Source organism: Hypoxylon trugodes, assembly GCF_022578975.1.
Source record: "Hypoxylon trugodes strain CBS 135444 unplaced genomic scaffold F4822scaffold_2, whole genome shotgun sequence".
Taxonomy (NCBI): domain Eukaryota; kingdom Fungi; phylum Ascomycota; class Sordariomycetes; order Xylariales; family Hypoxylaceae; genus Hypoxylon; species Hypoxylon trugodes.
The window spans coordinates 1,982,994-2,005,755 of record NW_026250017.1 but is presented as its reverse complement, the minus strand read 5'-3'; the positions used below and the strand labels follow the sequence as shown (position 1 = coordinate 2,005,755).

Genomic DNA, 22,762 nt, shown 5'->3' with positions numbered 1-22,762 from the left:
GGCGTCTGTCGCCCGGTAGGCAAGGCTCAGCTTTTAGGGGAGTGCTTCGGTTGGTCGACTACACTCCTATCAAAAACAAGGCCTAACGGAGCATTCTAGGCTGGCTGGTGGCTTGAGAGCAGCACAAGTTAGCATAGTTTCACAGCGCTTAAACTTATCATGCGCTTGTAGAGAACATCTACCACGTGTATTCAGCTAGCAGGGCAGGGTTCGAAGAACAGCGCCTTGAGAACATCGACTCCGGCATTGGGCATTACTTAATACGATGGAAGGCCGAAGGCGAGACCACACTCTCTTTGTGTGATTACCCAGGATTCACCTTGAAACTGCTAATATCCCAGGCGCCATACGTCCGTGGGACATCATATTCGCGCCCAACACAGAGAAAGGCCTAGGTTGACAGAGAAGGTTCTATGGATGTACCCAATGTCGAATCGTAGCCCCGGAGTCGACCGCCGATGGAGCTGTTGCTACGCTATTCTTTCGGAGATTTTCATATTTCAAATTACACATGTATCAACGTATGGTGCGTCTAACTGAGGAGAACGGGAAAGTGAAAAATCTACCTAACCTTCCTCTCTAACTCCCGTAGGTATTTCGTCGTTGTTTATAGCCTTTACTCATCCTTACTAACCCTCACTTGTGAAGGAGGTCTGTCGTAGATGCTTAGACAATCCACCGTCCCGGTTGTTACCCAGGCAGCCAAGGTAACTTTGACGTGACGGTCCCGAATTCATCAAAAGAGGAATGTAAGGAAGGTAATTTGAAACATACTACAGACAAGAGCCTTGGCTCGAGAATAGCATGTGATTCGAGGGTAGAATTTGTCAAGTGCCGCGAGGAGTTCCGAAGAGTCGCAAACCCATTCATCCCTTGATGCTATAGCAGCCCAATCATACAGGGGCGGTCGAATTATTCGCCACTTGGGCGACCTTCCTCGTTATTCTCACCACGGTAGACATAGACCGCAAATTGTTCCTGAATATCTGATGTAGTTATCTACCATGGATGAATAGGTAATTCTTTTGATTCCACTTGCTATTTCGGGCGACACAAACGCGACGTTCGACTGGGCCAACAATCCAGCCCGCCTGGGCTGATAGAAGAAACCTATGGACAATCCTTCTGGTCCTCTTAGGATAATTACACGTTACGACAGTAAGTACCTGCGTACGTGAGACCAGGCGAGACGCCGGATCCAAAGGAGCGGGCCGGGCCACGAGGCCACGAGGATTAGAAATTTACAAGATATTCTCAGCCAATTCAAACCGATAATGGTGAGTCAAAGAAGATACTATCGCTGGAGAGGGGAATGAGGATCCATTGGGTTCCAATCCAGTTAGCGTTGAAGCCCGAATCACCAAAAATCTGCACCAATAAGAGACGCCAACCAAGACTTCATCGTCCCAACAAGAGCATTAATATGGATGGGAAATAAGGTGAGAATATAGAAAAACGAGACGCAATGCCTCTAATGATTGGTGTCGCAACTGTTGCCGTAGCGAAAGAGTGTGATTGATGATGATGGGCGACACAGCCGAATGAACGATATCCTTTTTTCTCACCTTTTGGACCACTGGGGATTATACGGAAGAAATATGCGCTGGTCTACTTACGTGTTACGGAAAGCTGACAATTAAAGGGAATGAACCTATTCGTTACATGTAACTATCAACAAGGCTCGGCTCGTGGGCTGGTTACCCAATTTGGAAATGTGGTTGGTAATTAGGAAAACGAGACAGACCAAGGACATTAGTTATTTACCTATCGGCGTAACAGAAACAGACCTATTTGAAACCGAGAAAAGTACAAAGAAGAGAGAAGAAAAGCGCAAAGGCAGGTTGATTGAGTGACTGATTGTCTTGAGCCCCCCTCAAGTTGGCAAATAGCGACATAAGTTAACATCAGTTTCCAATATTAGCAGTAATATCCACTAACCACTAACACTTACACGCGCCGGCTTAGTACCTATAGATACCTAGGTATTATTCTTATTATTCCAATTTTTTCATACTTAATCTTTCTGGATTACATATCTCGACGCTGGAATTCGGTTGCATTTCTAATCCATCTCTACAACATTACGACTACATAGTCGATCCTACGCACGACGGATACAAGGACGGCATAATTTCTCAGGTTGCTGATCTTGATTCAGGTGGCATTTGGTTCGTGTTCCTAGGTTCCTAGAGGATACGAATCTCGGAAGGAGACGAGAGCGTGCGCCCTAACACACACAACAATACGGAGGGATTGCCTAGTGTTAGTTAGGTATTTGGTCCAGTCCTAAGCTTCTTTGGGGAACACCTTGGTCTCTCCTTGGTACTTTGAACGGGGGGTCTCCTAGTCTCCGGATCAGCGCACACAACCCTCCCCTCCAGCTGGGTGGGTGCCTGTCGTCGCTCGTTGCTCGACTTTACGCTAGCTCGGCCCAGCCCAGGTTCTACGATTGACGCAACGCAATTCTATTTTGCGAGACGGGACGTCATCACAGACCATTCCCGATCCTATTCGCTGGGTGGGCACCCCTCCACCACTACCGTCATTGTCATCTTTTATCATACCTCACCCAACGCGACGTTACTGCTGGTTGTTGCTGTTGTTTGCTCCGCGGTTTTCCTCTGTTTGCCCCAGTTTCCTGGATTCTTCGCATCTCAATATCTTGCATCTTAGCGTTTCTTTGACAACAAATCCTCATTCACTGCCTAACCGAGGCTGTGTGCTATTCTCATCATCAGGTCAGTCAGTTTACGTTGCTTTAACGAAGGAATCCTCCAGGCATAGACTCTCCAATAGTATGGGAAGGTGTCTAAAACGGGTTCCTCTATCCTGCCCTGTCTTCTACTCCCTTCCATCAGCCAACCATCTCCAGTCCAACCCCACTTCTCTCATGCAATGCATAGCAAAGCACACCTACATGACCTGCCTTAATTTTTAACCTACCTAAAGATCACCCAGCTGCATGAGAGGGGAAGAAGAAAAAAACGAGCGAAAAAAATAATAATCAACCCCGCTAGGAATAGTTACAAGCTCTCGTCAGCAGTCGCTTATACGCATACAGAGCCTCAGGGCCGTTTTAGTATTCTACGCCAAAAATAAGAGCTATCTATAGAATACTGTATTTCTCTGTCGAGTCCCGAAACAAGAGTGGGCGTACAGAAGAAAGCACAGTCCCATTAGTGTTGTCGAGCGAGAGTCGAGTTTAGTGCACTCTCTGATTGCGAGGCACACAACGGCGACACCACCCCGCTGTTACTACTACCACAACTGGATATATCAGATCACATAGCGAGGAAACAGCTCATTATTGGCTGTATTATTAACGCGACTTGGAGGGTAGGGAAAAAAACATAGCTCCTCTTCAGGCAAATAAAAACCGGTAGAGAACGCAACCCCCTCCGACTATTATCATCACCGCTCTCTGCTGCTGGTCTGTTTGCTCCTTTCCTCTTTCCCTCCCTGACTGATTCCTCCGGATTCATTTTTGCATTTGTCGCCGAGTCACTTGACCATCTTGTCCTGAACAACTCATACAATTTGCCTCATACCGGCTTAAGGACTCACCAGCAGTGCGACGTCCGGCAAGAACTGTCAATAAGGGGAAAGGGGGACCTGAATTGCCTCGTGGCTCGTGGCTGGCGTCAAGGGTCCTTCGTCTTTAGTGGCCCAATTTCACCGCCGGTTCCCTGCTTGGCTGCAGCCCAACCCGACGACACAAATCCGTTTTGATACTACCCTTCTATGGCTTCTACCCCACGATAGGACCCTTATCGTGTTTTTTTGTGCTCTTTTCCAAGCCGGGGTTAAGTCTTAGTATCGTTTTCTTGGTACGTATTCGCAACTTTACTAAGTTCTTCCATTTTCCGTGCCTTGGTATTCTTAAGCGGCACCCGTCGGGTTCCCCATTCTCCGTCATTATTGTCGCCATGTAATATATAAAATTCGTTATGTGCTCCGAAGGCGTATTGAATTCCAATGGCTTACATATATGTCGCAGAAAGACCCATCTTTTATGACTCGATTAGAAGAAAAAACATACGAAGAGAAGAAAGAGACCACAAGACTTTTTTTCCCAATATTTCGCCCCCAACTTGGGGAATCCTTTTAAACCTGGTCATATTATATTAAAAAAATCCCATCACCACAAAAATCTAATAATAAGCCGGACAAAATTACTCACCGTCCCACTTTGATTCTTGCCGACAACCCAGTTCACACCGTTTTTACCAATTTTCCCTCTTTCTCTTACTGACTCACATCCTCACTCACTTTCACCGAGACACACATATTCTCTCATTTGATCCTACTACATACACTAAGAGACTATTACCTGAATCGTGGGTGACTGTTGCCGACAAGCGGAGGGGCACTACACTGCGTCATTTCTTACTGCCAACGAGCCAGTCAGCAGCCATGACTGAGCCTCGATACCGATACTCGGGTACGACCACTGGTCGTAGGTCGCCTACCTCGAACCCCGCGCGACTCTCTATGCCCGTCAACCTTGGCTACAATCCTCACTATAATGGCGACGTCCATACCGTCCAGACGGCTCGTTACGATGCCATCCCACGTCGACCGGCTACTGACCACAAAACGACGACATCGTCGAACCCGCATACTACAATTACCACTTACAACGTTACCACAGACCCCGCGCGCGGAGTCACCAAGGAGTCTGCGCCTCGCACCTCCAATACTGCACGCCGTCGCTCGTCCACAGTCGACTCAGGCGCTGTAAAACCGATCATAGTCACGACCAACCACGCCAGCCGTCCTCACGGGTCAACTTCGCATACCTCGTCGTCTGCCGCCCGCGCACCGAGCCCGTCACGCGACCCCTACCGCTCGAGCGATGAGACATACTACACACAACCCGCTAATTCCATGCGAGGGCGCAGCCAACACCGCTATGGCCACGGCTACAGCCAAAGTCAAAGCGCGACGCTAAGCAACGACGAACTCTACCGCCTAAGGGAGCGAGTCGGCGACGATCGACTTCGCGCTCCGACACACACCGCTACGGATTTCTACCGCTATGCCGTACCCCACGCTGGTTATACCGCTGCACCCGCGCACGATTTAAGCAATACTGCGGTGATTGACTACAAGAACGATGGCTACGAAAACGAAGGGTATGAATATACTAAGCCCGGCGAACTCGCGAGATACGACCTCGACCACGACCGTCGAGCCCGCGCAGCTGGGACCGGTGGCCGTCGCGAAAGTCTTGATCGCGCATATAAACGACCGACCGTAAACGTCGAAGCGGGACGTTACGACGCACGCAGTCGTGGCCCACCACCTACATCCGCTGGAATTGATCGGTACAACAGAGCTGCTGCCCAGGGTACATACGATCGTCCCTCGGTCGTCCTCCCTGCTCTTCCACCGGCACCAGCCCCGCCTCCTGTTGGTGGTGGTGGTGGTGGTCTCCGTCAGATTGAGGCCCCGCGTGACCCGTCACCTGAGCGCAGAGCTGTACCTGCTGCGAGACCCCGCCCTGTCTCACTGTACCAGGATGCGCCCGCTCGTATGTCGCATCCTGAGGAAATATTCCGTTCGCACGATGATGAGCGTCTGCATCGCCGTCGTGAGCGTGATGGACCTACTGCGCCTTCTTACCGTGATGAAGATGTGCCGTCTCGTGGTTTCGGTATTCGTACGGAGGCGTTGGAGGCACCACCGGTTGACCGTCCGGCGAGATCTGTAGATCGTCGGGACCTTGATGAACAGCGTAGACAGCGCCGCGATATTGCGGTGGAGCGTGAGCCGCGTCGTCGCTCAGATGAGTCGATTGACTATGCAGGCAGCAGCCATGATATCCGCAAGCCTGCCGCTATCCCTAATGATGTCGTCAGTAGCCGCCGTGACGATAGCGACAGTCTTACCCGAAAGAGCAGTGTCGGCGGCCGAACCCGTGATAAGATCGTCGCAGGTGTTGGTGCTGCCGCTGCTGCTTTCGGCCTTGCTCCTCCTAAGGACACGCCTAAGGACGATGACCGCAAGGTATCCCCTCGTCGACGGGATACCGATGATGAGAAGGACGTAGGCAGCTCCCGCGCTGCTGATAAATATAGGCCCAGAGAGCGGGATATCCCGGAGCGCAGGCCTTCCCCTAGAGATGAAGCTCCTGTCGAGCCCCGCCGTGAGGCCCGTAGAGAACGTGCGGAGTCACCACCGGCTTCTAAGGACCGCGAAACTGAGAGAGAACGCATTCGTGAGCGTGCTTATGAGCGCGAACGTGAGAGAGAGCGAGAACTTGAGAAGGAACGTAACCAAGACAGAGAAAGAGAGCGTGATAGGGACCGTGATGTAGACTCTCGCGAGCGGGACAAGGATCGTGAACGCGACCGTGTTAGTGAGCGCACTAGGCGAGACACCGAAGCTGTTATCAACGGCTCATCTGCAGCCGATGACAGAGACAACTCGCCTAGCTCCGACGGATCCGCCGGCCCATCTCGAAGACGGCGCAACAACCCTCCAACTTTCGACCCCACAGACCCTGAGGATCTGTTGGATGTCAAGGCCGAGCTAGCCGCCAAAGACAACCAAGAGAAGTCCAAGGACAAGCCAGCTTCCAAGGAGCGCAGCCCCGAGAAGGATGTTTCTGCCTCTGTAGAATACACACCCGCCGAATCGCGCGAGGAGTCCCGCGGTCGCGAAGTTACTACCACCAGCGAGAAACAAGTCCGCGTCGTCTCGCCACCGCGTGAGAAGTCCGAGTCTAAGCCTATCAAGGGTATCTTGAAGACTCCAAGTGTCAAGTTCCCGGAGGACCAGAACCCGATTCGGGAAGGCGTAGCTCCGCACAAGGATGACAAGACTAAGAAGAATGTACCACCTGGAGCACGCTGGACTAAGGTCAACCGCAAGCTGATCAGCCCTGCGGCGCTGGAGGGTAAGGAGCGTTTCGAAGTACGCGATGAGTTTGTGATTGTGCTCAGGGTCTTGAGCAAGGAGGAGATTCAGGAGTTTGCTACTCGCACTGCACAGATCAGAGGTATGTTATAAATGCATTTATTATTGATGATGCATGGTTTATTAACCGGATAATAGCTGCCAAGAGAAAAGAACTTGAGGACGAAAACGGAAGTGGTCGTGACCGCGAACGCGACCGCTCCGACGAAGATAGACGGGGTACCAACGGCAATTCCAGCAACACCGCTAGTCGTCGCCACCGCCGCGATTATGATGATGAGTATGATTACCGTCGACCCCGCGATGACGATCGGGATGGAGATCGAGCCCGTGAGCGTCACCGCCGACACAGAGATGAGGATGAGGATGGACGTGACCGACGTGCTATCGAATATGATACTGGCAGCAACAGCACCAGTGCCCGCCACGACCCGCGCCACCACCGTTCCTACCGCGACCGCGACTACGACTCTGCTGTCGTTCCCTCGGAGGACAGGCGATAAGCTCATTCGGCAAATCTAACTAACATTTTACTGCCACTATCCACTGCCATCACCATCTACTTATATACGATGTATATGACCTGGCGTATCGTCATTGATTTATCTATCTATTCTATATATCCGTGTATACACCCTCGGCTCTGAACATACCCCTACATATAGTTGCCGGGATCGGATCTTTACAAGGTGTTTATTAATTTGGGAAAAAAAAGACCTGGTATACTAAGGCGTGTAGGATGGGTGCGTGTATATGGATTACGATGATATGTATATGGCGAAGAAAGAGAAGAGAAAAGGCGGCGACGCAATACCATTTGTGGAGATGTATGTTGTTGGGAAGAATGTTTCCTTGCTGCGTATATACCATTCATCATCATTCGGCGTACAGTCAAGTCGCTGCTGGACACGCGTGGAAAATACGTTTTCGGGACTTGGGTTTTTCTCGCTGGAAAGGAAGGAATTGATCATTATTACCGGTTGGATTTGGGATATTTAGATGTTATGTACAGTCCATCGCTATTCATGTTTTTCTTTTCTTTTCTTGCCTTTTCTATTTTGGATTTTCGCTCATTTCTTTTGTCACGATCATTCAACATCATACTCAAAAGCCAGATACCCATAACTTACGAAGAGAGATGAAAAAGAGATGGATACTTACGTACGCACTTAGATATACCCAGTAGATTTCTCTTTTTTATGGATATGATGAGTTATGCAACTGCCAATACCTGCCCGCCATCGTGATCGTGCTCATAAATAATCCTGTGAAGGAAATAGGAAATTAGTGGCTTGAGAAAATACACCTGCTAGCAAGTACGCTTCCATAGCACATACCACCAAATACCCCTATCACGAACATGAGCTGAACTTTCGAGAGTATTTCCAAGTCACGCCACTCCCGTGTCTTCATAAATGCCCAAGTACCTATACACACACCTACACCGGCAGCCCGTCACATAACACAACACGATACGACACGCGAGTACCCGACCCGCCCGTTAGCCGTTCGCCCGTCTCGCATCGGCCCGCCTACTCAGGGGTACCTTCATGCAAGTAGCCGTTCCCGATCGCCTCGTGTCTACCGTATTGTGCTCATGTCACCAAGACCCGAAGTCGTGGGCCAATATTTTTTTACATGTGCACCTAATAAATAGAGATGAAGAGAAAAAGGCGTACACCCGTTTTCCGTCTAGATAATTAAAATAAAGTTGGTCTTCAGATGCTTTTCGCCCAAATCTTGATATTACCGGTGAGGTGTTAGAAAATGGAGGGGAGCGAGCAATTTATTTTGGAATGACGATCCCGTCAAATGACTATTTCCGGACCCAAATGCGCGTGACCGGGTATCCGATGATGGTCTGTCTATCCTGAGTCTCCCGAGGGTCTATTTATAAGCAGGTACGTACTTCAAAATTTAAATGTGATATTACTTAATAAAACATACTATATTTTTGTATATGGAAAGACATGGTAGTAGTAAATAAGTGTGGTTGAGGAAGACTCACGATGTGGTTGAACTATAAAGACCGTTAAAGAACTTAATAACCTCAACGGCGCTTTGGTCTCGTGGGTCATAGACACCTCCAACCGTCGGTTTAACCTTATATGCTTATGATAACGACAATGGAGCATGATATGTTTGTGAAAGGCGTATTTACCCCTTTTAACGCGGCAACTGCCTGCTCGGGTACTTAGGTAGGAATACACTGGTAATAGCCTTATAACTTATTATTATATTTTTAAGACGATAGAAAGAATAGACAAGTGATTCATTATTGGTATTATCGTAGTACTCCATAATCGTATCTCCTTCCCTCATCATGAGATCTACTACCATTTGCTCAAATGTTATCATCATCCGCGACATCTCAGCAAATCCCCCCCACTCAACCCCTTTTACCACTTTTATGATAAAGAATATAAGCACTTCCTGGTATCTCCCCTATAAACATTTTGACTGCGGAAAACTTTGAGGGTGAAATTCCGTTCCCCGCCCTCTCCCCTTTTTACCCCCCCGGCGAGTACTTGAAAAGAATGCGAAACACAAATTACTCTACATGAATTGAGGATTTGACAAGGAAAAATGTAGCTATATCGGACGAACCGTGACACGCAATCGCCACAGTGAGATATTGGGTCTTCTGTTTCATCCGGAGAATGGATCTGAAGACGTTCGGGGGTCGAGCCAAAGTGGTGGGTGACAATGACTACTAAAAGAGAAAAGGAGTCGACGAACTCAACTACTGTTTTTGAAAGTGAGTCAATTTTGGTGATTTTTGTTTGTTTGCTTGCTTTTCGTTTTTTACTAGAAAAAAACCAGTCGTATATCGTCATTGACCTTTGGCGAATCTATCAAGCCCGAGTATTATACAGACACGGCGCGCAGCGTATGTAAAACAATCGTGTTACGCACACCGTGACGAAATGGAAAGATCCCACAATAGGGTGCAACTTATCAGCACGAATAGAAAGAAAAAAAAGTAGCTCCAGGAAATCAGCGTTCGTCGGTAGCACGTCGCCAGTCGGGTATCATTAAGATGATGTGGTAGAAACGCAACAGGGCTTCGGGTTCAAGCCTCGTCGTCCCGTTTTTCGCCGCGGCGCATTCGCTCACTCCATCTTCGTTTGCCTACTCTGGTTTCGTAGTGAGGTACCATGGTTCTCACGTCTTGTGTGACGCCTTCGATCGCGGTGCAAGTCTTATTACGGTAGCAGTCGACTGACAATTAAGTTAGCAAAATTCTAGAACATGACAGTATCTTAAAAACGTTAGGTTGACTTACGAGCTCGCTGTAGGAAAACGGTCCTGCCAGCGAATACACGACTATGCATCCATGCCATGCGGTACGCTAAGTCATTAAGTCGCACTTCCTTTATGCGAGCGCCCCGTCGGGTCCTTGGGATAGCAACCTCGGCTTCGTTCCCATCTGACATAGGAGCCTTGACCATAGTGCGTCCCCTTATGTTGCTCCTTCGAGCGCGCCCTGTTCGACCACCCTCGACTTCGACATTATCGTCACTTAGGTCATCCTGAAAGAATTGGCTACCCGTGGCGCTTGGAGGCGGACTTTGCATTTCGCGCGGAAAGTAACTGCGCTGGAATACAGCAGAGCTCTTACGGAATGAATCAGGAATTTCCTTGGGGTTAACATCTTCCAGCGTCACGCGCACGCGCAAGCGTGAGTTACGTTTGTTATCTTCAACCAATATGAATTTTCGTTTCTTAGCATCCGGGATATCGGGAAATAGGCCTTCGGGATTCTTGTCATCATCGTCCCGGCTCATACGTCGAGCTACGATAGTGTTGTGATGGGACGCGCCAAGGCCATCATGGATCGGTGGCATGGACGATCCTGATGTAGCATGACTAGGATACTGTTGTGGATAACCAGTGAAGACTTGAGCTGGACGAGCGTCGTCCGCGTTTCTAGATCCTGGCCCGGTAGGTACTTGATGATGGTGATGATGAGATCCATCCACGTACTCTCCATCCCCTGTTCAGAGAGTTAAATTAGCGGACTTGACTAGGGTCGAAATGCTATGTAGCAAACTAAAGGCAGCAAAAAAATTCGAAGCGACGCAAAATATTTGCAATTTTTGTGAAGGGTTCCAATACAAGGAGGTTGTGATATGTGCGCTTGGTGTGTTTTTGTGCAGTGGGATGCAAAGCAAGGCCATGCAACTTTTGCTACCAGACAGACGACTAGACCGCCCCGAAGCAGCAAGGACTACCAAGTGCATGGCAACTAGATAATGTACAGAATAGTGCCAGTCCCCTGAAGTTCCAAAAAAGAAAAGATAAGCGCCCGCGGCTTTGCGCCGATATATAAACATGAAGAGGCATCCGAATTCCAAAAAATAACCGAACAGGCACACGAGGTATAAATGATAAGAGGTATCACGTAATGGCACAATGACAACGACAACAGCAACGACAACAACAACAGCAACGCATGAATCACATCTGGTGAAACATACCGACTTCGTCTCCGCCTTGAGGACCTCCTTCGTGGGCGTGGTGGTGATGCATCTGAGGACCCATGTTGCTCATCCCAGGTTTCCCCATGGGCGTACCGCCGCCGGGACCAATGGCCCCAGGGGTTGACATCCCTGCCGGACCACTGGGACCGGACATATGTGCTGAGTGTGGAGTCTGAACTGCCTTGCGATTGTTCATCTTCGCCATTCGTCGCACACGTCGGCTTCGCAATCTAGGATCTTGGTTACTGTTTCTCCAGCTGTCGACAGCTCTCTGAATAAGTCCTCTCTTCCCACGAAGGCATACGTTAAGCTGGGCCAATGCCCATCCCACCGTATTACATTCGGTCTCATACTGTAATCGATTACCACGATATTGGTCTTTAGGACAGCATGCCCTAGGGTATACGCAGTTCTCTGTCTTAAAATCACTGCCAAGTTCGTCCGTATTTACGGATTCGACGTCACAGCGAATTGTGTATTCCATCTTCACCCGATCGCGAGAATATTCAAATGCGATCCACTGTACACCATTATTATCCTGTCTCACAACTAGAGGGGTAGTTGCGGGGATCGGCCCCGGCGCCGCGTTGTTGTTAACCCCTGGTGTCGTCGATCCAGTAGGAGTTGGTAATTGTCCGCCGTTTTGAGGTTGCTGCGAAGTACCCAGCGGCCCAGGAGTAGGACGCTGCAGTTGTGGGGGCATCTGTGATTCCATCTTGGTATGTCGGGGGCTGCCCGTCATTCCCCCCTGCGCGTGTTGACTCGTGTGTTGGGCCATTTGATGTTGTGGTGCTGCGTGAGACATCATCATGTTGGGTTGCGACGCCATAGACTGATGCGGTTGCTGAGCATGCTGCTGATACGGCGAGGGCGCCTGCGGGGGCAGAGATGAGTATTGCGGTTGTTGCGTGCCATAATACATGGATTGGGGTTGAAGCTGCGGTCCTGGCTGCCCGTAAAGACTTCGGTGCTGGTCGTGCCCCGATGGCGACGCGACAGACGCTGGAGAGTTGGAATTTGATGCATGATATGATATCGGGGGATACGGTCGAGGCATTTGAGCTGCGGCCATCATTTCGGAGGTGTCTAGCGAAGGTATAAGCTTATGGGTCGACCCCAAACAACGCGCGCGACGCGACGAGTACTCACCTGCGGATGTATATCCGCTTGTCGTCCCTGGAGTGCTGTAGGGGCTCTGGTGAGCGTAATAGGGCAAATCTTGCGCGTGCTGGGCAGCGGGCGCGTGTGTTGCTTGTTGGTAGGCGGGCTGTATGGAATGGGTCGACGAGTAGGCCGAAGGGTGTTGCGATTGCTGCTGCGGTGCCTGGTGGTGTTGCTGGTGAACGATACTCGGGGGTCGAGGATGCTGAAGGTGCTGGGGAGGCGCCGGACCCTGCGAGTGGTGGGGATGATGCTGCATAGAGGAGACAACCATTAGTCCTGAACTCTGGTGTGTCAAAGCCAAATAGTAACGACAACCATGAAAAAGAAAAAGTTGTGAAAGCAGGACGCGTCGGCAATTTTTATTTTACTTGATACTGTCAAGGTCCAAGGAACTTAAGCATCTCCTAATGACGAGGTTTAACGGGTGAGGCTTGCTTAAGCGACGGGGGGAGGGTATAGGTTATAAGACCAGGGGGGCCTAAGCATACTACCGTAAGAGATAAAGAATTGCAGTACCAGGAAATGACACCACCAGGTGCTTGCTCCTAAAAGGGAGGAGTGGATAGGAATCGGAAGCGGAACCCGAAAGTCTCAAAGTTCACCAACTAGGTTCTCCTTCAAGCCTATTTGGGACGCGACAGTAGCAGCAATGCCTCGAACACGTTCGGGTAGAGTTATGAGAGAGGTATACACGGCCGACAAGGGGGTGTACTATACTTTAGAGCATAAAAAGGAAAAAAACAAAGAGCGACAGCAGATTTGAGATCGGAGCGAGGATTCTCAAAAAATGCGACGGCGAAGAAAAATTGGCAGGGCCAACGATATTTGAGCTATGGTAAGGTGAGATCGCGAGCCGTATGAAAATATCGAGGTAGGTAGGGTAGGTAAAAGGTACTTCCTGGGACGTGTCCCTGTCCCTCTAGTAGGTGTAAAACTGGGGACCGGCGGTACTTATGAATATGTATCTATGAATATGTATGGATGGGGCTTATTGTGTATCAATATGTACGTCCCAGAAGGTCTCCCACTCCGGGATAATTAACAGGAACGATATGACTGCTTAGTTTGGTAGAGGAAGGACGTGCAATGCCTGCGGCAAAGCATGAAATGTAGAAGAAGAGAAATGGAAGTTGGAGATTTCGTGTTAGGGGATGGTTAGGGGGTGGATGGATGAAAATGTGGAACATCGCATGGAAGAAACGTGACAGGGGGCAGGGGGCAGCTGCAGCTTTTAGATGAAGTGGCCAATGGCGGGAGCGCCAAGAGTTCCATCCTAACCCGATGAGGTATTCTATGCCCGGGGCTAGCCAACAGGACAGGGGTGAGTGCCTTTCGCGAGCTTCCCAGGGAGCAAGGCGGTGTGTACGGGGGGGCGTGATCGAGGTACTCGAGCATTGAGTATAGTTCCACAGCAAGTCCAGAGTACCCAGAGTACCCAGAGTACCGCCCAAGACGAAACTTCTTCGTTCAGGCATTGGGAGTCACCCCTGGCCCATGAAAACGCGTTCGGACTAGCAGCACAACGATGTACTGGAAGATCCTCACATTGAAACTCTCTTAGCAGCTAAAGTCTTCCATCGCTTGACTAAGAAACCCAACTAAGGCCGCCAGAGTTTTCCGTCTTCCTCCCTCCTCCACTATTATTACTGCTGGATTCTGAACCAGAATCGGGATGGTGTGGTGACAGCAAGCCGATTGCTGAAGTCCATCCACTATTGGAGAATTGTTGTTGGGGCCCACTTGATGTTCCAACGCCCATTTTCTCTTAGGCCCACAGCCCTCATGCTTACGGAGAAGTACCGTGTACGACTTCGGTCGAATATTATTTTTCCCTTTTCCTGTTTCTGCCCCGAAGGTAATGATAAATGTCCACCATACTAACCAAACTTGTGGCCTATGTTGGAAGTAGGAATTGAGCCGGAGCAGAAAAAAATTCAACCCTACAACGCTAAGAAATAGCGTATGTGGTAGAAGAAAAAAACACATCTCGAAGGGACTCGACTCCGTCGAACCCGTTAAAGCCGCTTGAACTTTTTTTCTCTTAGGGCCGTAACTTGAAATGGAAAGGATACTCTCCCAACTCTAGCCCCTCAGCGACCGTTTTTTTCCTATTCTTGTTTGGCACTTGCGCCATCAAACATCCGGGGGGCGCATTGTGTAGGGAAGGTGAAAAAAAATTAAGGGCCAAAAAAATCTGATCAGGATGATGACAGTGCGGGAAACATAATGAGGCACGGTATATGAAATGGTAAATCGCGAATTAAGGAAGGGGGGAAAATACACCTTTGTCTCCCCGCATCCACTTGAGTTGGGGCATCACGGGCACGTCAGTTCTGAAGGGTTCTTGATAGGGCAAGGAATCATGGCCTTGAAGCGCGAGCCGGGGACGCTAAGGTAACCCGCACAAGCCCTGTTCCAGAAGACAGCCCCGGTCATTTGTGAAACAAGATGCTCCCCTGCAATATTCCCTTGATTCCTAGGACTGATCTCAAGGTAGCCTGGCCAAGTAAAAGAGGTACCTAAGGCTTGCGACAAGCCCCGCGATCTTCTGGAGATGGAATGAATTCGACATAGAGCAGACTACCCTAACTTAGGGGCTCGATCTTTGCGCATTTCGATAATCACGGGTTGCTGCTTCAGCTTGTTCGGCGCGCGGGACGATTATGAGATGTTGCGCTGGTGCATCCGAAGACGTCACACAAGTTGCGCTGACTCGGGTGGACTGATCGAATATCCTTGGATGCGAACGCGTAGATCTACGCAGGCGATTGTAGCACTTGCTCCAGAGCTTTAAGGTAAAACTATGGTGGAAATCGATAAACCTAAACTCACCGGGTCCGGATGCTGGTCCTCTTTGAGGTATGTATTAGAAGCTTGTCGATGTTGTCCCATCTTCATAATCATTGTAGAACGAGGATGATCCCTAAAAGAATCTGCGAGTAGTGGTTGTCTTGTCGGTCCTGCCATGTATATCCCGAGTTAGTAAAAGCAACAAACAATAGCCTACAGACATCAAAGCTAGCCTTTCTCCACAAAGTCCAGCTTGGTGCAGCCGTTGGAAATAGACATGGGGAGTTTGGTGGATCAATCGTATGTAGAAGAAACCCATGCCATACACTGGAAAAAATTCCCCGCATGACAAGCCAGGGATGCACGTCGCATTGTTAAGCAAGCGCGCGCACGCATGGAAGGACATGTACTATAATTAAGGAATAAATAACGTATAATGAAACCAGGAATACTCACACAATATAGCTATCCACGTCTGTTAAATGGTTACAGACAAGCGTCGGGATATCTAACAGAAAGAGAGAAGGAAACAATAACAACCTGTGGTACTTGGTTGTGAGACAATGGGTGGCTGACTTCTTTTCTATCATAGGGTTAGCGATAATATTATGGCCTATAATGAAGTGGATACAACATTGATGACCATCAACAAACAACAGCGCCTGATTAAAAATAGCAACACATATCGATAAGAGAGAAAAATTATGGAAAGAGGGTAACGAATGACAAATTCATGCAAATCCTTCAGCTGAAGTTCCCAGTTGAGGAAATGAGATGTGGGTAGAGACGCGGAGGTCTACCACTTAGGGGCGATACATAATAAAAGAAAATAAGAGCAAGAAAAAAAAGGGGGGTTGGTATATACGAGAGAAGAAAAAATAGTAATTAAAAAAAAAATCATGATCGTGAACGTGAACGTAATGGTAAAGGCAGGTCAGGTAGTAGGCATAACAACATATTTGATGGTTCTCGTTCAAAAATAAGAAATTAAATAGTTAATTGCACACACCTTAGGGCTGCGATATAAACCGACGAATCTGGCCGAATATCCAGATAAGCAATTGTCGTAATAATGCCGCGTTACTTAGTTTGCGGCTCTTATCAGTGTCCCGCGTTTACCTCGTGGTAGTTTGCAAGGTTGAACCTTTCCACTGGTATCAGCGAGGTCAGAAATCGATTGTCTCAGGTACGGGCTTCTGCTATGCCTGTAGAATCTTGCAGATAACTGTACGTATCAATCAGTCAACCGACGTAATTTTTCTGCAAGGTATCTGTCGTGGCCGGACCCCAGGATTCGATCTGTGCTGCCATGTTAGTTCATGCATGCCAGCCTTGTCTAGTCAGATGCTGTCAAAAGAAATCGAGGGAACAAATGCATGGTTCCCCAAGTCGGATGGGGGGATGGACAAGGGAATGGTGGAGGGGTGTAGAGACCAGCAACCGTTGCTGGGGTTCGAGAAAAATGGTATTTTTCCACGCGGGAGTTTTATGGGGGGAGGAGGGGTGACCAACTACGCGTCGCAACGCTTCTAACGCCAGTATGTGATGGAACAGGAAAATGACGAAAGCAGGGAATGAACGTGGCCGTATTTAGGATATAATCAAGTATATACAGATAATTGGTCGAGGACTAGCAAGTGACCAGCGGTACGCAAAGAGTTTCCGCATAGAGTGCAGTTGATGGGTAAGTAGCGCCGATAAGGCCTTTCGAGCCAGGGTTTTTTTATAAGGCAATTATCGAAATCTGGTTTGGGGATAAACTGGCGGGTAATCAACTTGAAAGACAGGGGGGCTTTTCACAAGCTTAGGATAACAATGCAACTCGTAAGAGTAGTCGGCAGCAACTTTGCTGTAAGGATTGCTGCATCGACTGGTTGAATAAACTAAATGAAAACCGAGTTATTCTTACCAAAGATAGACCAGATCGGATAGACTAGTAAATGGATAGTCGGTAGTCAACAAGCGGACCGTCGCCTGGGACTTCTGAGGTGTATGGACCAGGATCAGGGATCAAAACATGCGTCAGACAGGGTGAATCTTCAGCCTCTTTGACGATGCTTGCTAATCTGGGATTACCCGGTAGTACTGAAAGAACAATTTCTGACTCAGCTAATGGTCACCGCTCTACTATCAAGTGGAAAGCTGACAGATCGTGAAGAGGTACGAGCTTCGACAGATATCAGGATGGACACTAAACTTGATTGGACCCGGCGTTCGTTGTACTAATGTGGCCTCTTTCTCAAAGAAGCGCGTAGTCGTGCCGCACTGCTAATAACAGGCGACTTTTAATTCGGTGGCGTTGGTAGAAACGTAGGTATGTGGGAAATTATTACTGACAAAAGCCTGCAGAATGCAGACCGAGATGCTTTTACTGCTGGGTAGCAAAATGTTAGATCAGTTTTTGCAATATAGCGTTCTCAACGGTAGCGTCTTGTTCCCAGGATCGTGAGCGAACCCTCAGGGGTCCTCAAGAACGGGAAGCAAACAGGGATACCGCAGCTATGGGAACCCTGATTCAGATCAATGATTGGATTCGCCCACTAGAATAGGAATTATTATATAAGAAAAAAAAAGGAATAATGTATCATAAAGAGAAATGGAAATTTTATGTCAGTAATCTAGGGAGTAAGAATAGTAACAAATAAGAAAACAAGAGATCGTTAATAAGCCGTATGAGTAGTCGCGTTAATCTGAAAAGTACCAGTAGAATAGGTGGATTTGAAGAAACGTAGTATGATACTTTAGAAAGCTTAAAGCAGTCTAGGTATGTATGCCACCTCGTGCAGGACACGCGCATTCGCAGGGTATCTCGTGGCTGACAGTGGACAGGGTGCAGGGTCAGGGGCGTGAAAGCGGCGTTGCACGCGTGTAGGCGGCACACCCGCCAGCATCCACTAGGAAGCACATTTCCCAATTGTCTGGATCGCAGGAGGATTCGATAGTTGATAGAAGCAGCAGCTCATGGAAGAAGTAGAAATTAGGGATCAACCTACCAAAGGGGAGACGTGTATTAATCAGGCACTTCTTTTCCTTTGTTCGTTCTTCTTCTTTTCTAGATCCCTAGATCCTGTAGTTTGGTAAACTAACCGTTCCACTGGAATGTGTCTCGCACGATACCAACAACTAGATCGATAATCGGTTCCGCGTGGAAGGGATTGGTGTATTTATATAACAAGGGATGATAATCGATATATATAAATGCTTCGGTTTAATAACATCAACGCGTACAATGACTAAATGGGCGTATTCTATCAGCGCGAATCCGATCTAGATTTAACTCGACTTATCCGCGCAGCAGAGGTGAATTTACCCAAGTACATGGGAGTGGAGGGATGAGTATTAGATGAAAGTGGCCAGGGACACGCAATGGAGCTTTTAGTGAGAACAATAGCCAACGACTGTTACATAGATACGCGATATACTCAGTAGTCCCACTCGGGTTGAATGTTAAGAATAGTGGCTTTCATTCGAATGGGTCTTGACAATGATGATGATATTCTTTGGGATCCAAGTAGTATACAACCCCTGAAACACGTCGGTGTTGTGCGACGTCGGGAGTAATTCAAGCTTAAAATAAGAACAATTGGTTACTTACAAGGTGGGTGAAACGGCCCGGTCAAGCAATGATATAATTAGATGCCCACAAGAGGGCACAGACGAATACTTTTCTTCTTGTCGAGATTGACCGTAAATAGAAATCGCCTTGATGATTTCTAGTTAGTCAAGTAGTTGATTCGATATGAATCCCGAGTCAGAACTTTGTGTCGCCGTCGAATAGAATGATCCGATCAAATTGATTATGTATTCGCGGTTGGTTACCAACTAAGGATTCGAAACGAGGAAGGCAGTATGTCCGCGGCGTAGGATCTTCAGGGAACTACCTAGGTAGCGACAGGAACGAAGTTGACAAATGTGACAGGGTGTCTCTTTTGGGCGACCGTTGAGGCAGTTCGAGTTTAGGTGCAGTCTCGAGCTTTTTCGGGGTTACCAGGGGCATCAATGGTTCAGGATTTTTAGTGTGGTAATGTGGTAGGATTCAAGGACCCAGGATGATGCTTTGATGCTTTGGGGTTGGCTTCCATGCAAGACGCAAGGATCAATTTCGCGCTGTAGACGAAGCAGAAAAATAAAATAAGTAAAAAATTAAAGAATAGCCCTGAAGGTCGCTTACATTAGGGAACTGGTGGATGTGGCAGGGGATGGGCTGTCGGGACGGAAGTGTTTGTGCAGTTGGATGGGTCCCTTGTAACAAGATGAGCTAATAATACCTACATATAAGGAAAGAAACTACTGCAGGTGGTGTTAACCCGTAGCTTCCTAGCTTTGCAGGCTTTGCAAGCTTCCTTAGGGTAACTGCTTGGGTACATTATGGCCGGTCTTCGCCCCTGCCTACCTACCTAATCCAGATTGCCTAAAAATTGGTTATACTTGATAGGTCCCTACTGTACGTATATAATTCCTTGGGTCTTTAAAGAGATTAGCGTGCTTCATAATCATTAAAGAACAATTCTAATTACATAATATTTAGGTATCTGGGCATTTATTTTGCATCTTGAATAGTTACGTTTACAAAAGTGAATTGCTTATATACTTAACAATATAAGTATTTTCTAGGTTGATGGCGCATTAGGGAAGACAACTACGCGTTGATGCACGTATATGCAAGTCCAAATCCATTCCGTGTTAGTATAAAATCATAAGCATAGGGGAAGATACACCATATATAAAATAAATTAGTTACTTACTTGCTCAAGTATAGTATCACATTAGTACATACTTTAATACATGCTCCAGCATGTAAGTACCTATAAAAGGAGCTAAGTAAATACCTAGGTAATCAATCAGATAAACTAATAAGCAAACACTTGCAGAACCTTTTTTTTCTCCTATCATGTGTGGCCTACTTGGGTAATTTTACTAAAAAGTGACTTCCAAGCAGATATAATCATCAGTCCCCTCTAAGCCGAGGCCATCGTTACATACAGTGCATCACCCTAACAGGGCTGGGCTAAACTTGGCTACATGCTGTGTGGTAGTGTTGAGATCGAAGACGGGACTTCGGGATAGCGAGAACTGACAGGACAAGTGGGTATTTCTCCCAACGCAACCCTAGATGATGGGATCAAAAGGTAGGATACTGTGCTGCTGTTACCACATAGTGGACACCATATGCAAACCTGTACGCGGAGTCAAGTTCTTTAGAATCAACTCGTTACCAGCAGAGCGGATCAGGAAATGTCATAGAATGTCAACATACTACATGCATATCACTGATTACTACAGATTTACAGTGATCTACAGTGTGCAAACAGAGCAGAATATACGGGTTACCTTTTCACAATACAACACCTTCTTCCAAGGGATATTCTTATCGCGATACCACTAAACGAAAGCAGCCATATTAAAAATAAAATCCAAGAATAATTAAACATTGCAAATATAACTTGCATATAAATACGTATTACGATTAACACCAACAAAATTTCCTACATCGTAACCGGATTGCTCTTAACAGCTAATTACTGAATTCAATCTAATGAGAGCTTTGGGCTCGAGCAATTCGATCCCACGGGTTACTCCGACACAAATAGATGGATGGCACATCTCTCGGACAAGTCCATATTAGGATTTTAACCGTAGAGTGTAGCAGAAGCGTCAGCTTAAGGGACATACGACACATATGGGCTATGCTGATGAAGGGCTTCCTAATATGATTAAGATCGACATAGGTGCGGACCATACGAATCTTCATCGACGGCGTGGTTATATCTGTTTGAGACATCAAACCTAAAATGAAAGGAGATGGCAGCAGGAGAAATATACATCCTACTACCCATTACGCCGTCTCGGAAATGACAGTTATGCATAAGGTAAGCATATATTGTACATCATGTAGGCAAATAGGGCCGATCACTGAGGTAGTACCACACTTCTTCTTCCAGCAAGCGAGGTACCGAGTACAAACATTAGGTACATATAGGTACGTAGTTTGGTACTCGACCCAATTCAACCGCGAGATTACTGATGCTCTAGCACTTATGAGACCAGCCAATGTCACGTGATACCACTGGGTTCTAAGACGCTTGGCTTGTACTTATCACGAAATTTCATATGCCTTGTTTTTTACCCTATCCCTAAGATTTAATGTCACACCCGATACGATGATCTTTACGAACCGTACAACATCGCTATCAGTTAAATCTCAATTGACTCCAGATAATACGGGCTACAAAACTCTCGCTACTTCGTATTCAGCATACCAAGCTACGTACCTATATTCAAGGTTACATATATACTAATCATGTATATATTTGTGTAGGTAGTTTGAGAGGCTGCATGATGTAACGCTTGCATCAATCCTTGACCGGTAGATCTCCTGCCATCCAAGTTCGAAGTGAATGAAATAAAAATCTCCAGATTGTCTAACATACAGTACCTAGGTGCCCCCTGGATGGTGGAATCGATCCATACAGGCCCTGCGGTCGATGTTGGACAAGGTGTGTGGATGCCTTATAAACCTCGACGCGCTATTGAGCATTGATCCCCGCTAGCTCTGAGAGCAGTCGACTCGGAGAATTTTGCCGCTCCTCAACCGGCGAGGGCCTGATATGGCAATCACTTAGGGGAGAACAGGCCACTCAAGCATGCAGTTTGCAGCGGTGCCCAGTCGATAGATCTCGTCACCTACCTTATGGCGATCTCACAAAACCCTTTGCAAAGCTCTTGACAGGCTCCCGAGAAATAACCCTTACCTTTCCTCCACAAGGATACACCCACCCTCATAGTTATCGCACGTGGATTATCATCGCCGTATCTATTTACGCGTCTTCCACGATATCTTTTTAGAGCTATCACGATGATATATAGCAATGAAGAAAGTCCAAATGTACAATACCCACCAGAAGCAAAGGAGAAGAGAAACACCCAATTACACGTACCTACTAAGTCCGTTTTTTTCTTACCCCTTGTCACATATCGACCAACAGGTAAAATAATGTGTACCTAAGAATGAGCAAAGAGGCACTGATTCCCCGAGCTTGAACAGGGATATGGATACGACTGCGCCGTACTGTGTGGATAGCTCCAGAAGTATGAAATATACCCCAGCTAGTAGCTTTCATGGCGAAGGGGCGTGTACATAACCCACTAACCTACAGCATTTACCTATTATGTATTACAGTTGCTTAAGGAAGACAAGTTCCTGATGAAAACCATTAGCTAGGTATTCATAAACAGAGGTCCACTATTGACTAAGATGAAAGGAATTAGACGCCTATGGTTTCTTTTAATAATTCCCCCGCAAATGAATAACGACAAGCTTGCATTTTTTGGACTATCCCATCAGCCGAGGCGACATCCGTAATTAATAATATGCAAGACTTATTGCTCTGTTACAGACTAGT

General features: G+C 47.5%; 3 protein-coding genes across 3 annotated transcripts; 1 reads left to right on the top strand and 2 right to left on the bottom strand.

Annotated features, from left to right (window-relative positions):
• Positions 1-4,033: 4,033 nt before the first annotated feature.
• Positions 4,034-7,549, top strand: F4822DRAFT_125220 (uncharacterized protein). The gene is made up of 2 exons (XM_051452628.1): positions 4,034-7,003; positions 7,060-7,549. Exons 1-2 carry the CDS (start codon positions 4,414-4,416, stop codon positions 7,422-7,424), a joined length of 2,955 nt encoding a protein of 984 aa, XP_051318094.1. The 5' UTR covers positions 4,034-4,413; the 3' UTR covers positions 7,425-7,549.
• A 2,327-nt stretch (positions 7,550-9,876) lies between these two features.
• F4822DRAFT_125108 (uncharacterized protein) lies at positions 9,877-13,203 on the bottom strand. The gene is made up of 4 exons (XM_051452627.1): positions 12,555-13,203; positions 11,403-12,491; positions 10,208-10,918; positions 9,877-10,143 (listed from the first exon to the last, which is right to left on the bottom strand). The coding sequence occupies exons 1-4, from the start codon at positions 12,838-12,840 to the stop codon at positions 9,995-9,997; spliced, it is 2,235 nt and encodes a 744-aa protein (XP_051318093.1). The 5' UTR covers positions 12,841-13,203; the 3' UTR covers positions 9,877-9,994.
• A 2,279-nt stretch (positions 13,204-15,482) lies between these two features.
• On the bottom strand, positions 15,483-15,790 carry F4822DRAFT_390586 (uncharacterized protein). Its single transcript, XM_051457062.1, has one exon. The coding sequence runs from the start codon at positions 15,763-15,765 to the stop codon at positions 15,493-15,495; it is 273 nt and encodes a 90-aa protein (XP_051318092.1). The 5' UTR covers positions 15,766-15,790; the 3' UTR covers positions 15,483-15,492.
• Positions 15,791-22,762: the final 6,972 nt, after the last annotated feature.

What these genes read in the sequence shown, in the direction of transcription:
- F4822DRAFT_125220 (XM_051452628.1), top strand. Translation starts at nt 4,414, where the DNA reads ATGACTGAGCCTCGATACCGATACTCGGGTACGACCACTGGTCGTAGG. An exon ending in TCGCACTGCACAGATCAGAG is followed by an intron (nt 7,004 to 7,059) that starts GTATGTTATAAA and finishes ACCGGATAATAG; the next exon opens with CTGCCAAGAGAAAAGAACTT.
- F4822DRAFT_390586 (XM_051457062.1), bottom strand. Translation starts at nt 15,765, where the DNA reads ATGTCCTTCCATGCGTGCGCGCGCTTGCTTAACAATGCGACGTGCATC.
- F4822DRAFT_125108 (XM_051452627.1), bottom strand. Translation starts at nt 12,840, where the DNA reads ATGGTTGTCTCCTCTATGCAGCATCATCCCCACCACTCGCAGGGTCCG. An exon ending in AAGCGGATATACATCCGCAG is followed by an intron (nt 12,492 to 12,554) that starts GTGAGTACTCGT and finishes TACCTTCGCTAG; the next exon opens with ACACCTCCGAAATGATGGCC. An exon ending in CGTTTTCCTACAGCGAGCTC is followed by an intron (nt 10,144 to 10,207) that starts GTAAGTCAACCT and finishes CTTAATTGTCAG; the next exon opens with TCGACTGCTACCGTAATAAG.